At 48.3% G+C, this 12,816-nt stretch overlaps 1 protein-coding gene across 2 annotated transcripts in view; it reads left to right on the top strand.

Moving 5' to 3' along the window:
* Ide (Insulin degrading metalloproteinase) overlaps positions 1 to 12,816 on the top strand; it is a 247,923-nt gene that overhangs the window by 13,504 nt on the left and 221,603 nt on the right. For both annotated transcript variants that reach the window (XM_075676326.1, XM_075676325.1), the window contains exons 5-6: positions 1,550 to 1,653; positions 2,352 to 2,521. In XM_075676326.1, the coding sequence (XP_075532441.1) occupies positions 1,550 to 1,653; positions 2,352 to 2,521 (274 nt within the window). The remainder of the gene's footprint in view (positions 1 to 1,549; positions 1,654 to 2,351; positions 2,522 to 12,816) is intronic.

The raw sequence follows: 12,816 nt of genomic DNA, 5'->3' as shown, positions 1-12,816 counted from the left end.
TGGCTCTTGCACATCTTGGCCTGATCTTCTATAGACAATGAGCCATGCGTACATCATTATATTCCAGAAACCAACTTCTAAACTTTCTAAACCACAGCAGAATGCCGTATTTTTCTGTGCATAACCCACACCCCCGATTACAACAACCTTGCAAAAAACAGGGGGGGGGTATAACTCGCACAAGTAACTGCACACAACAACACGCAAATCTTTGCAGAAACAGTCTCCATTTGCGAATGCAGAACTCGTGCAAGTTATATCTTGGGCCAACGGCTCTGTTCCACACCTCTTTGACGATGCTGATATAGCTGGACTTGCATGAGGAATGGGATTGTGAACAAACCAGTCACATGACGTGACATGAATCGGATCACTTCGCAGCTAGCATTCACATGACGGAGGATGACACTACGGACGGAGCAGCCCTCATGTGGGCAACGACGATGGAGCAAATGCAACTGAGCTGAAAATCGCAATGGTGATTTATCTCTCCATCATACCATGAAGGGCTTCGTGCGGGCAGAAGGACCACCGCGGGAATGGCTGACGTATGATCACATGATGCATAATCTGCAAGCTCAAGTCGCGATTTGCTCTGGTGCTGCATGCGCTATTGGCTAACTACGCTAATGCAGAATGGCAACACGTAAATGAGAATTAGCAATTATGAAGGAGGAGAGAAGGGAGCTTCAATGCAAAGGGGTGGGGAGAGGGTTGGGTTTATTTGCAGATAACAAAACTTTGAATGGTAAAAACCTTGCTTTGAGGTGTGGCTTCAATGCAGCGCATGCCAAGCTGCCGTGAAGCCACACCTCAAAGCAAGGTTTTTACCATTCAAAGTTTTGTTATCTCCATTCAAAGTTTGTTGTCTCCTGGAAGCCCAACATGAAGCCACACCTCAAGATGAAACTCGCATATAAATTGCACCCTGTCTTTGCTATTAAATGTTTTGAATTTTCAGCTCATTTCTACAACTAAAGATTACTCCACCTCCTTGGTATGGGTTATAAGCGAAAAAAATATGGTATGCTGACGGTCCACTGTGCTTGGAATATTTTTTTCAAGTGATGTCTGCATCTAATGCCACGAGAAAAATTTGCACAAACTGTTTTCTGCACCCTCAGGTGTCATGCAACAGTTGCATGAGTGCCCATGTATGTGCTCTAGCACTTTGGTGCCAAATAGATGTGCATTTCTGTAGCTGGTCATATCATTGACCACAAGTCTAGAGATGAGGCTCCTAACTGTAATTCACACCATTACCCTCATTCACTGTCACTGCATTAACTATACACACACTGTGCCTCCTGCGAGGTTAGTTTTCTGCATAGCTTAGTCATTTGGTGGCTGAGCTTGTCTTGCAGCTCGAAATTGAGGAAGCAAAATCACGCCTTGTGCTAGGATCGAGGAGTATACATTTTTTCCAGGCTGAGAACTCTGAAAAAAAAAAAAAAAACATAATGCATTATATTTCTGCAAGTATGGTAATTTTGTACTTTAAGGCATTTCTAGTGTAAGGCCTGCTCTAATCTGATTTCTGTGGTTTCAGTACTTGTGTCAACATGCGGGTAGCAGTAATGCATTCACTGCCAGTGACCACACATGTTATTACTTTGATGTTGCACCTGAGAACTTGGAACCAGCCTTGGACAGGTAAGAGCTGTTGTGTGCATCTTTTATTTATTACCTCACTATTATTACCTCACTATTCCTCACTATGCCATGTATGTATTATGCTGATGTGCCATATTTTTACATAACTTGTATCATTTTAAAAAGTGATAGTGCAGTAGACTTCTAGTTATTTGGAGAAGTCATGAACTCTTGATGGCTTGGGACATGTTGATTCCATTGGAGAGGCATTGTTGGTTGTATTATAAGATCTTGTCAACATCAACAGTGAAGTGGAAGTCTGCTCAGTGATGACAAATGATGCATTGTGCACAACTAAGCAGCAAAGCAATGGGTATTGATGACAAGAGCTGCAGGAATTTTTTTCAGAGGTAGAAGGGTATGCCTGGATGTAGCAGAGGCTAATGAACTTTAAAACAAGTATATTTTTTAAAATACATCAGCATGCTGCTTGACATTTAATTCCATTTAGGTAACTTGATAGAAACAATGGCATCAAGTATGTTTGGTTTCATAATGCAACTTTTCAAACAGACAGCATGAGTACTGGTTTCAGGTGTAGGATAATTCTGAACGGAAGCCAGTACACTTTCTGAATTCACTGGCACTGAACACGTGGGCAGCATTACTGAAAACTTAAGTGCCCCAATGAGCCATACCCGGTAGTGCACTCTTCTGTGTAATTTTTTGTTGGCTGCTGATGATGGTTGTCTCTGCAGGTTTGCGGCATTTTTTGTGTGCCCTTTATTCAATGAAGATGCAACTGATCGAGAAGTAAATGCCATTCACTCTGAGCATGTCAAGAACATCCAGAATGACTCCTGGCGTTTAAAACAACTAGAAATGTCTACCGCAGACCCTCAACATGACTTCTGCAAATTTGGCACAGGTAATTAGGTGTAATGAGGCAATGCTTCAATTGTTCATTTTGACACCATATTTTTTAAACTGCATTTATGTTGACTTGTATGTAAGTGCTAAAAAAAAAGTTTTCTGGTGAAGTAAGAAAGCTTTGATGTGACTCCTTAAAGAACGAGGTTGTGCTAGTTGATATTTAGTGAAAATCATATTCCAGAGTGTAAGAAAAAAAAAGCAAGAAAAAGTGCAGAGATGTGACTGGCAGAATGCTGGGTTCTACCTGTTCATTTTTGGCACTATCCTGTAAATTTTTGGTTACTTTCAATTGATTCAGTATTGCTGACCTAAAAGCATGCTAGAGATGCATGAAAAACAAGTAAATAGTACAAAGACTCGTTTCTTGCATGCATCCTCACACAGATAGATGAACAAGGGTATATTAGCTTTCTGTGCACTTTCACTGGGAACAGTGCTGCTGCTAGCTCTACATACATTGTGGTGGCAGGCACCAACAACATGGAAAAACAATTTTAGAGCCAGTGTTCACACAAAGAGAGACTAGCAAAACAAGCCAGAAGTTATCGACAGAAAAGATAGCACAAGTAAATTTTAGATAACCTTTCAGCTTTGGCTTTTTTTTTACGTGCAAGTAAATTTGGTCCACATTCATCGATCGGTTTCATTAAAGCTGAAGCGGCTGTGTGGACTTTATTTTAAATTGAAGGTTATTATTTTTTTAAGTTGAATGACATTCTGGTAGGAATATTATTTAGTAAATCTGTGCACACCAGCTATGTGAACCATGTAGCAGACAGCAACATAGAAGAAAAATTATTAAAAAAATACTACATATTGGAAAAACATACATTTATGCACCAACCAAGAAAAAAACTGATATTTAATGATGTTTCGATTTCCCCTACAGGAGCTTTGTTCACAAGAAAAACCAGTGTTCTATTGATCTCGCTGCAGCACAAGCCACATTATTACCTACTACTCTGTAACATCGAATCAGCTCCTGCACTTTACTGTCTATCAAAAATAAACAAGCAAGTTGTTCCTATGCAACCCATTCTTGACTACACCTGTTCGACTTTGTGCAAGCTATCCGGTTTCTCAGGCCAGGTTATTTCACTGCTTGTTGTCGGAAGCAATACCCATGTGTGCAATTTCGGAGACTTTATTGAATAAGTACGAAACATTGTCACTGCTTATGATGACTTCATGGTCTCATTTGATGTTAAATTGATATTCATAAGCATTCCAGTAGAATTGGCTATAAAGGTTTGCACCGCTGCCCTTGAAACTGACTGATAGCTACCCGACAGGTTTCCATTTTGATGTTCCGGACCTATTCGAACTCTTTAAATTCTGTTTGTCAAACACATACTTAGTCTTCTAAGCGAACTTTTTACCTGCAAGTGCGTGGTGCGCCTATGGGTGCAACAGTAGAACCTCGTTCATATGTTTTGGAAAAAACTGCGAGAAAAAACGTACTAACCGGCAAAATGCATGATCTGAAGTAACTAAAACATATTTGAGACTCAACTGTTGACGTCGACGTAATGCGAAGCGTGCAGATTGTTACGGCACGAGACGCCGACCCGCGTCGAGTGGGTGATGCTCTGGCGGCCCAACGACATCGACATCTGCAGAACTAGCCGCTTTTCGCACTGCACTTTGTTCCGTCAATCGGGAACCACCTCGACAATGGTCAATCTTCAGCGACTCAAAGGCACTTCTCACTGGACCGGTCCTCTTAAAGATGTATCCGGCCGACCCTCCAAATCGTCGCATTGAACAATTGATCTGGAAGATGATGAGGACAGCTGCCCCCTATCAGGAGCTGAATTTCAGCCCCTGGTTGCTGGCTCCGGGACACCTACCTTCCCTCCTCTAACCCCTAAATCCGAACATGGCGAGGCAACCTCGGTGTAGGCGTTTCCCCTTATCTAAATTGGCCTCTCCTGTCGCTGTAACTCAATGGAACTGCCGAGGACTACGGTCTCGTACTAAACGGGCTGACCTTCGGCTTTTCCTTTCAACTTTCGAGCATATGCCCACCGTGGTGGCCCTTCAAGAGCCAGGAAAGGGCGCCACCTTAACAAACGATACGATGTCTCAACAGGACCCCTTGTCTTGTCTAGGCGTTCATAAAAATTACACCGCAAATATGGTCGACTTAGACCTCCACCTTGACTTTTCCCATGTAATGGTGACTCTTCTCCCCCTCCGCAAACAGGACTCACCATTGCACATTCTAAATGTCTACTGCACACCCAAATTGCCGAATGTATCATTCTCCGACCTTTTTAGCCGTGCGCTGTGGGGTTCTCCTCCCGTGCTCTTGGGACAAAGGAACAACAACACAGTAGTGCAAACAATCACAAGGGCATTTATTGCACCTTTCATAGATCAATGCCTGCTAGCCGAGTTGCTATCCACAAAATATGCCGATGGGCGTGCGACAAATCTACAAGTCCGACTCACCGCGCCGGATAACGAGCGAATATGTTCGCCCCATGCTGGATCCCAATGCCTGGTCGTTCGCGCGAACGGTGGCACGTTCGAAGGAGGCCACGCGAGACGGTCTCGCAGAAGTATGGATCGGCACGCGCGCGGCACGTCCGCGCTGCTTGCCATCCCGACCTAAAGAGGAAGCGCCTTATTCTTCTAGTGCCCAAGTAACCCCCGCCTGCAGGCGGCGTTAGCAGCGCCACAATCGCGCCATCTCTCGTACTGCGCTTCAACCATGCCGACCGCCGCGGGCGCCAGGCTACGCGGGGAAGCCGCACTGCAGGAGGGGGAGCTATGCGGGAAAACAAGATATCAGGGGACGCGTGAGAGTCGCGCATTCCCGCAGAGCTAAGAGTTGCGGGTCGGGACCCCATCCACCCAACCCGTATAGGCAATTCCGTGACTCGGGATACGTGTCCGGATTTGACCTTTACCCGCAACATTCAGTATGCAGACTGGGTCAACATCGAGGAAACCCTTGGTAGCGACCGCTGTTTTCTAAACACTACAATTCGGACCAAACCATTAGCAAAACCCACAACACAGGCCCGACTCCCAGATTGGTCCATGTTTAGGCAAAATTACAACACAGCGACATCTATACTCAGGCAAGGCTACCAGTCATGTTACCAACAATTGGTTTCTAGCCTTCGCTCCACCGAAACCAAAATTCAGCTTTCCGAGGCGGTATCGGACGTGGATAACCACCTCCTCCACCTCTGGGAAGCACAGCATTGCCTCGTCCGCCGGTGGCCCTGACAAAAGCATAACCGCAAGCTTAAGGCTCGAATTGCCGAGCTCACCCAGCAGGCGGCCGAGTATGCGGCCCAGCTTGCAGACGCCAACTGGGTGGATCGTTGCAACACGGTGGCGCGGCAGATGTCCAGCAGGAATACCTGGCGGCTCTTCCGCGTCCTTATCGACCCAACGCAGACACATACAGAAACTCATAAACATCTACAACGTGCCATACACAGTTTTCACGGCAACACAACTCAGCTAGCGCACAAGTTGCGGGACCAATACTTGTGCACTACCCAGGACTCCTGCGGATCAGCGTACTCTTATGCAGGTTCAGAGAACGCTGAGCTGGATCAGCCATTCCAGCTCCACAATTTGCGGGCAGCTCTGGTAAAAATGAAACATGGCACAGCCCTGAGTAGGGACAAAATTGCAGTCAAATTACTCGCTAGCTTACCCGACCCAGCCTACCAGTCCTTATTGGATTACATCAATTCAATCTGGCTCGGGGACGCGCCACTCCCCAACGATTGGAAAACCGCTCTGGTCACTTTCATTCCCAAAGCTGGCAAGGCCATCAACACGGACAACCTTCGCCCCATCTCTCTCACCTCGTGTGTGGGCAAACTAATGGAGACGATGGGGCGTGACAGGTTATCCGAGTTCATGGAAAATCAACACATCTTTGCAGACTCCATGTTAGGATTTCGCCCTCACAGGTCCACACAGGATGTTCTGTTACAACTCAATCGGGACATCCTTGACCCGGTCGAATGCCCCCACAACGATAAGGTCGTACTCGCCTTCGACAACGTTACTCACGAGGTAATACTCACTCATCTTTCAGAAACCGGCTGCGGACGCAACACGTTCAGATGCATTCGGCAATTTTTGACAGATCGTGACTCCTACATTAAAATCCAGGACACTGAACATGGCCCCTTCCGACTTGGAACCAGAGGAACACCACAGGGTGCAGTGCTGTCTCCTCTCCTATTCAGTGTGGCTATGATGCACCTGCCGGCCCAATTGGGTGCTGTCGCTGGTGTGCAGCATGCGCTGTATGCCAACGACATCACCCTGTGGGCCACGCAGGGCTCACTCGGAGACATTGAGGCCAACCTGCAACAAGCGGCGACCATAGTGGACCGTTATGCTCGCCACTGTGGCCTGCAATGCTCCCCTCAAAAATCTGAATTTGTGCACATACGCCCCTCACCAAAGTGTACCACCAAAATTGAGCTCTTTCTGGAGACAGGACCAATTCCTGAACACACAGAAGTCCGGGTACTGGGGCTTTTCATTGATCAACATAGACGGTCGAACACTACCCTGGCCAAGCTCCGTAAGGTGGGGGACCAGGTGGGCCGCATGGTCCACCGGGTTTCCAAGAAACGCGGGTGGTTGCAGTGCAAAGATGCCTTGCAGCTGGCGCATGCATTCGTGACCAGTCGAATCTTATATTCGACTCCTTACCTCCACCTTCGGAAGCAAGAAGAGGATCCACTCGAAGTCATCCTCCGCAAAATTATTAAGAGAGCCCTCGATCTCCCCGTGACCACCTCCAACCAGCGTCTCCTGGGTCTAGGCATGGTGGACACGTTCTGGGAGCTCCGAGAGGCTCACTTAACTAACCAATACACACGCCTCTCTAAGACGCTGTTGGGTCGCCGCCTCCTTGCCCCACTACACATCCAACACACCACCCTTATGGAAGAGCGAGTACGACTCCCTTTTGAGTGGAGGTGTGCCCTCTACGTACGCCCTCTTCTGAACAACATGACACTTGAGGACCATAATGGTCGGCACCTGGCGCGGGCGGAAGCCCTGGGCCGCCATTATGGGTCGAAACCCGGCACTTATTACGTGGACGCCTCCGGCCCCCACCATGGGGGATGGTACACGGCCGCAGTCGTCCACCAGTCCAAAATAGTTAACGGGCTTACATTTCCCGCCCGCGACATAACTCATGCGGAGGAGGTCGCCATTTCACTGGCTGCTACCCACTCTGATTCCAAAACAATTATCTCCGACTCGCGAGGGGCCTGTCGGAACGTCGAGCAAGGCTGGGCTCCATATTTAGCCTACCGACTACTTCAAAGTTGCACCTACACCGGGGACCCCGCTCACCGGTACATAGTATGGGCTCCTGCTCATGTGGGTCTCGAGGGGAATGAGGCAGCCAATGCCGCCGCCCGCGCGCTCTCTCTCCAGTCTTCCTTTCTCGACCCCCTAGATCAGGATCTCGAATTCAATCCCGCATATTCTTTAAAGACATTGTCCTGCATTATCAATCTAGCCATAGCCTTTACTCTCTCCCGAGTAAAGGACTATCTAAGACGGATGAGCGGCTTCTACCCTGTCTGTATGCGAACACTCTGCTGTGCCCGGCAGCACTCAAACATTTTTATTGTTCTTTCACGGGCAGTTGTCCGCACTGTGCGGAGAAGTCTTCGGACTTCTACCACATGGTGTGGGCCTGCCCATCTAACCCAGCTATTGCCCCTCACCCCAACCCCCACTCGGGAGGACTGGGAGACGACCCTGCTCGGCTGCTATGACCTGCAGGCCCAAAGGGGTTTGGTCGAGCGCCTCCTGGCAGCGGCTGACGCCACTGTGGTCCCGTACTAGGGATTCCACGTAGTATTTTAAGGGTAGGGCCCTTAAAGACCGGTCCATATGCGAACCTCCATGTGCTTCTCTTGTGAGAGCAATAAAAGTTTTTCACCACCACCAGCCAGCAGACTTTGAGTACTTTCACAGGAGATCACGCTCTCTCTATGGTGCACACCAAGCAGCCAGACCAAACTGAGCAATCATCAATACCACCTGCCCTCTTTGATGCACCTCTGTATGCCAACTGGACTCCGCCGAAGAAAGGCCACTCTGCTTTATTGCTTATGGCTAGGGGTGGCATTCACGAAATTTTACTCATTTCGCATTGGAATGGCTGAAAACGCTCTTTGAAATGCCTGTCTTTGTGAGGAGACGCTAGAACACATTCTGTGCTACTGTCCTGAATATAATGTTCAGAGACAGTCCCTGGCGTTCGTTCTGCCGCACCTTGAAATAGACCATTGTCAGTTGAAACGATTTTCACATGTCGCCGACAGAAGACATCGCAGCTGAAGGCAACGAAGGGACTACTTCGGTTTTTGAAAGAGACGAGTTTGTCACATACCACGCAAGAGTGTCACGTACTACGCAAGAGTGACAGACTGTAACTGATGTGTGTGCTGTGCTATGTGCTCTCTCTCTCCCCCCTCCCCATCTTTCATCCCACTCCCATGTGTAGGGTAGCAAACCAGTTGAGCTAAACTGGTTAACCTCCCTGCCTTTCCTTCTCCACTTTTTCCTTCCTTCCTTCCTTCCTTCCTTCCTTCCTTCTCAGAGTATACTATCATTGAGCCCTTGTTGACGTGCTTGAACTCCTGGCTGAAGTTTGTTAGCATCACTTTCGCTTTTCCTCAGTGCAGTTGAGTGATCCCTCATGTGATGCAAATTGCACGGTCGAGCAGTTGGTGTTGGTCACCCTCGATAATGCCTTCTGTGTTTGCGGGTGTTCCGCAGCTGACATAAATGACAATGTTGGAGCGAGGCGGGATGCTGACTTGGTTCTCAAGTACACTCGAGGAATGCTGACTGGAAGGTCTTTTAGTTGGTATCACTCGGTCTGTGGACAGTGTTAGGGACTTTGACCTCAGGCCAGTGATTGCATCGTGTTGGTCCAGGAAGTCCATGCCGAAAATTATGTCTCGCAAGCACTGTTGGAGGACAATGAACGTTGCATGGTAGGTCCAGTCATGTACTGTAATTCTTGCCGTGTAGATTCTCGTCAGCTTTATGAGGTGTCATCCAGCTGTCCGAATTTGAGGGCCGTGCCAGGCGGTGTTGAGTTCCTTCAACTTGACGGCGAAAGATTCACTGATTACGGAATAGTTGGCTCTGGTGTCTGCAAGCGCGGTGACTTCGTGGCTTTTGAGAAGCACATTGAGGTCGGTGGTTCTTTAGTCTTCCGTTGCAGTTAGGTCTTGGCGTCGGATCATGGCTGGTACGTGGTGTCGTTGGATCATCTTTTGTCGGTGCATTCTTGACTTCCAGGCTTTGTTGGCGGCGTGAGGGGGCTATGACATCGAGCTAGAGCTTGAACTGTTGTTGCCGTCGATGGAGGATCTTTGACATTTCAACGTACAGAAACTGCACCTTCATCGGTTTCTGCTATTAGTTTTCCGGATATGGGCTTGCAGACTGGCCGCGGACTAGGCCAGTGTATGGTCGGCGCTATGGTGACAGGTAGCAGCCTGGTGACAGCGAACGGGACGGTCATCGAGGGCTCCTTTGAGTAGCGGTGAGGTAGTCGGAAATATCACGAGGGCGTTCACCTTCCTGAGGGCGCGGTGCGTTGACAGCGAACCCTCGCAATCCCCTCTCGTGGTAAATACATTGATGGTAGGTGTGGGCAGCTTCTCTGCAGTGATAGAAGAGTGGACTGTGGTCAGGGGCTCACCAAACGTCAGTCTTCCTTGGAATACTGCACAGGGTGACGTGTTGGTGTGCTGGCGGCGGGGCTGGTGGATGATGGAGCCGCAGCATTACCATGCCCTGGTGTGGGTACGGAGGGGGAAACTGGCGGAGGGCTATGGAGGCGTATGTCATCGCTTGGGGCTGTGGCGATGGCAGCTGCACTTTAGTAACCCCAAGTGATTGCTAAACCTCTTCTTTGACAATATCAATTAAGGCCACTTAAAGCCTTGTGACCTTGAAAAGTGCTTCTGCAATTCCTCGCAAACGACCACTGTGATGGTCTCTTGCATGTTGTCGCTGCCAAATGCTTGAACATTGGTGTAGTTTGCAGACAGTGTTTGGCAGTTATATTGCTTTGTCGGCATATCGAGCGTCTTCTCAATGGTTGTGGCCTCGGAAACGAATTCAGCAGAAATCTTGGGCGGGTAGCGTATCAATCCGGGGAAGAGCTCTTGCTTGACACTCCTCATCAAGAAGCAAACTTTTTTTCTCTTCTGGCATATCGGGGTTGGCGTGTCTGAACAGGCGAGTCATCTCCTGCGTGAAAATCGTGATGCTATCATTGCATAATTGTATGCGGGCTTCTAGCATAGCTTCGGCGCTTTCCTTCTGCACGATGCTCGCAAAGGTCCGCAGTAGGCCGTTACAGAACAGGTCCCATGTTGTCAGGGTTGACTCCTGGTTGTCAAACCATATTCTAGCGCCGTCCTCTAAGGCGACGTATACATGCCGCTGCTTGTCGTCGGAGTCCCAGTTGTTGAAAGTTGCGATTTGTTCATAGGTCTCCAGCCAGGTTTCTGGGTCTTCAGACGATAATCCACGGTGGGTTGGTGGGTCCAGAGGTTGTTGCAGCAGAATGGGGCCAGCCATTGGGGTTGCTAACTTGGGCTTGATCCCTCTGGTCTTCTCGGGAAGAGGTCCATATTCCGGTAGCAGTCCTTGCTGCCTACTGCTAGCTCGCTGGGCCTTGGTGACGTTGGTGTTGTCCTAGGGTTTCGGGCTTGAATCTCGGCTTTGCGGGGGCTTCGGTACATGAATGCACTAGCACTTCCACCAGATGTCACGCAGTAGTGATGGTGAAGAAATCGGCAAAACTTAAAATGACAAAACTAGCGTTTTGTTGGGCGAACCTGTACCCTCAAAACCAGGTTACACTTGAATGACTCCGATAGTAGGGAGCACTGTCGGCGATGAGCGAAAGTCTGATCTGCCGGCCAAGCACGTCGTCTTTTATACATGGGTCATCGAAGGTTTTAGGGTAATCGCTGGTGCCCGCGTGTCTTTCAGAAAATTCTACACAATTTGTGTCGTTCATACATTCAGATTACACAAGCTTCGGTGACAACATACAATGGATACAGGGTTTGTATAAAAACTGTCGGGCATCAATTGTTTCCTGACGTGACTGTATATCGCAGCGCACTTGCACTGCGCTTGCGCGCTGGTAGGGGATGTGACCTTCAAGATGCACCAAGTGCCAGTTGCCTCTGAGCGTTCATTCAGGCTAGATGGTGGTTTTAGTGGACCCCTGTCCAGTGATAAGGTGCAAGCACAAAATGCAGTGAACGATCGAACAGCAGTATGCCATCAAATTTCGTGTTGGACTGGGGAAATCAGGTACGGAGATGTTCGGCATGATTCGCCAAATGTTCAAGGATGAAAGCATGTCACAAACTGCAGTTCTTAAGGGGCACAAGCTCTTAAAAGATGGTGGAGTAAGTGTGGAGGACGAGTACCGCGCTGGACAGTCGCCGACATCAAGAACCGACAACATGCAACATGTGCATGAAGTGCTGAATTCAGACTGTTGTTTAAGTGTTCGAATGGTCGCAGATGAAATTGGCATTGATAAGATGACAGTGCACAGCATTATCACAGAAAATTTGGCGATGCGAAAGATCTGTGCTAAACTTGTCCTGAAGGTCTTGACAGACAAGCAAAAGCAGAAGTGAGTGTCTGCTTGCGAAGACCTTCTGCAACATGTTGAAGAAGACCCTGGCATTTTGGACAACATAATTACGGAAGACGAAACTTAAATATTTGAATGCGGCCTGAAACAAAGTGGCAAAGTTTCGAATGGCACACTTTGGCATCACCTCATCCAAATATGGCTCGAATGAGCAAATCCAGAGTGAAAGCCATGCTCATCGTTTTCTTTGATGCAAAGGGGGTGGTCCACTACAAATTTGTACCTGAGGGGTAGACAGTGACTGGTGCTTTTTACCTAGAAGTGCTAAGAAGACTAAAGAGAAGGGTTATCCGGGTGAGGCCAGCTATCGCTGCAAATCGGAAATTTCATCACGACAATGCAACGAGCCGCATCTGCACCAAGGGCGGCGACTACCTGACGATAAACGGCATCGTGACGATTTCCCAACCCCCTTACAGTCTCGACTTGGCACCAGCAGACTATTTCCTATTCCCAAAAGTGAAATCCTCCCTCAAAAGATACCGCCATAGGACCCTAAGTGCCATCAAAGAAGCTTGTACATGTGCCTTTAAGGACCTTCCGGAATCCACCTGTTGTAGAAAAGCTGTTGGCAG

This window comes from Dermacentor variabilis, unplaced genomic scaffold (genome assembly GCF_050947875.1).
Source record: "Dermacentor variabilis isolate Ectoservices unplaced genomic scaffold, ASM5094787v1 scaffold_12, whole genome shotgun sequence".
Lineage (NCBI taxonomy): Eukaryota > Metazoa > Arthropoda > Arachnida > Ixodida > Ixodidae > Dermacentor > Dermacentor variabilis.
This window is presented reverse-complemented; position numbering and strand designations above follow the sequence as displayed.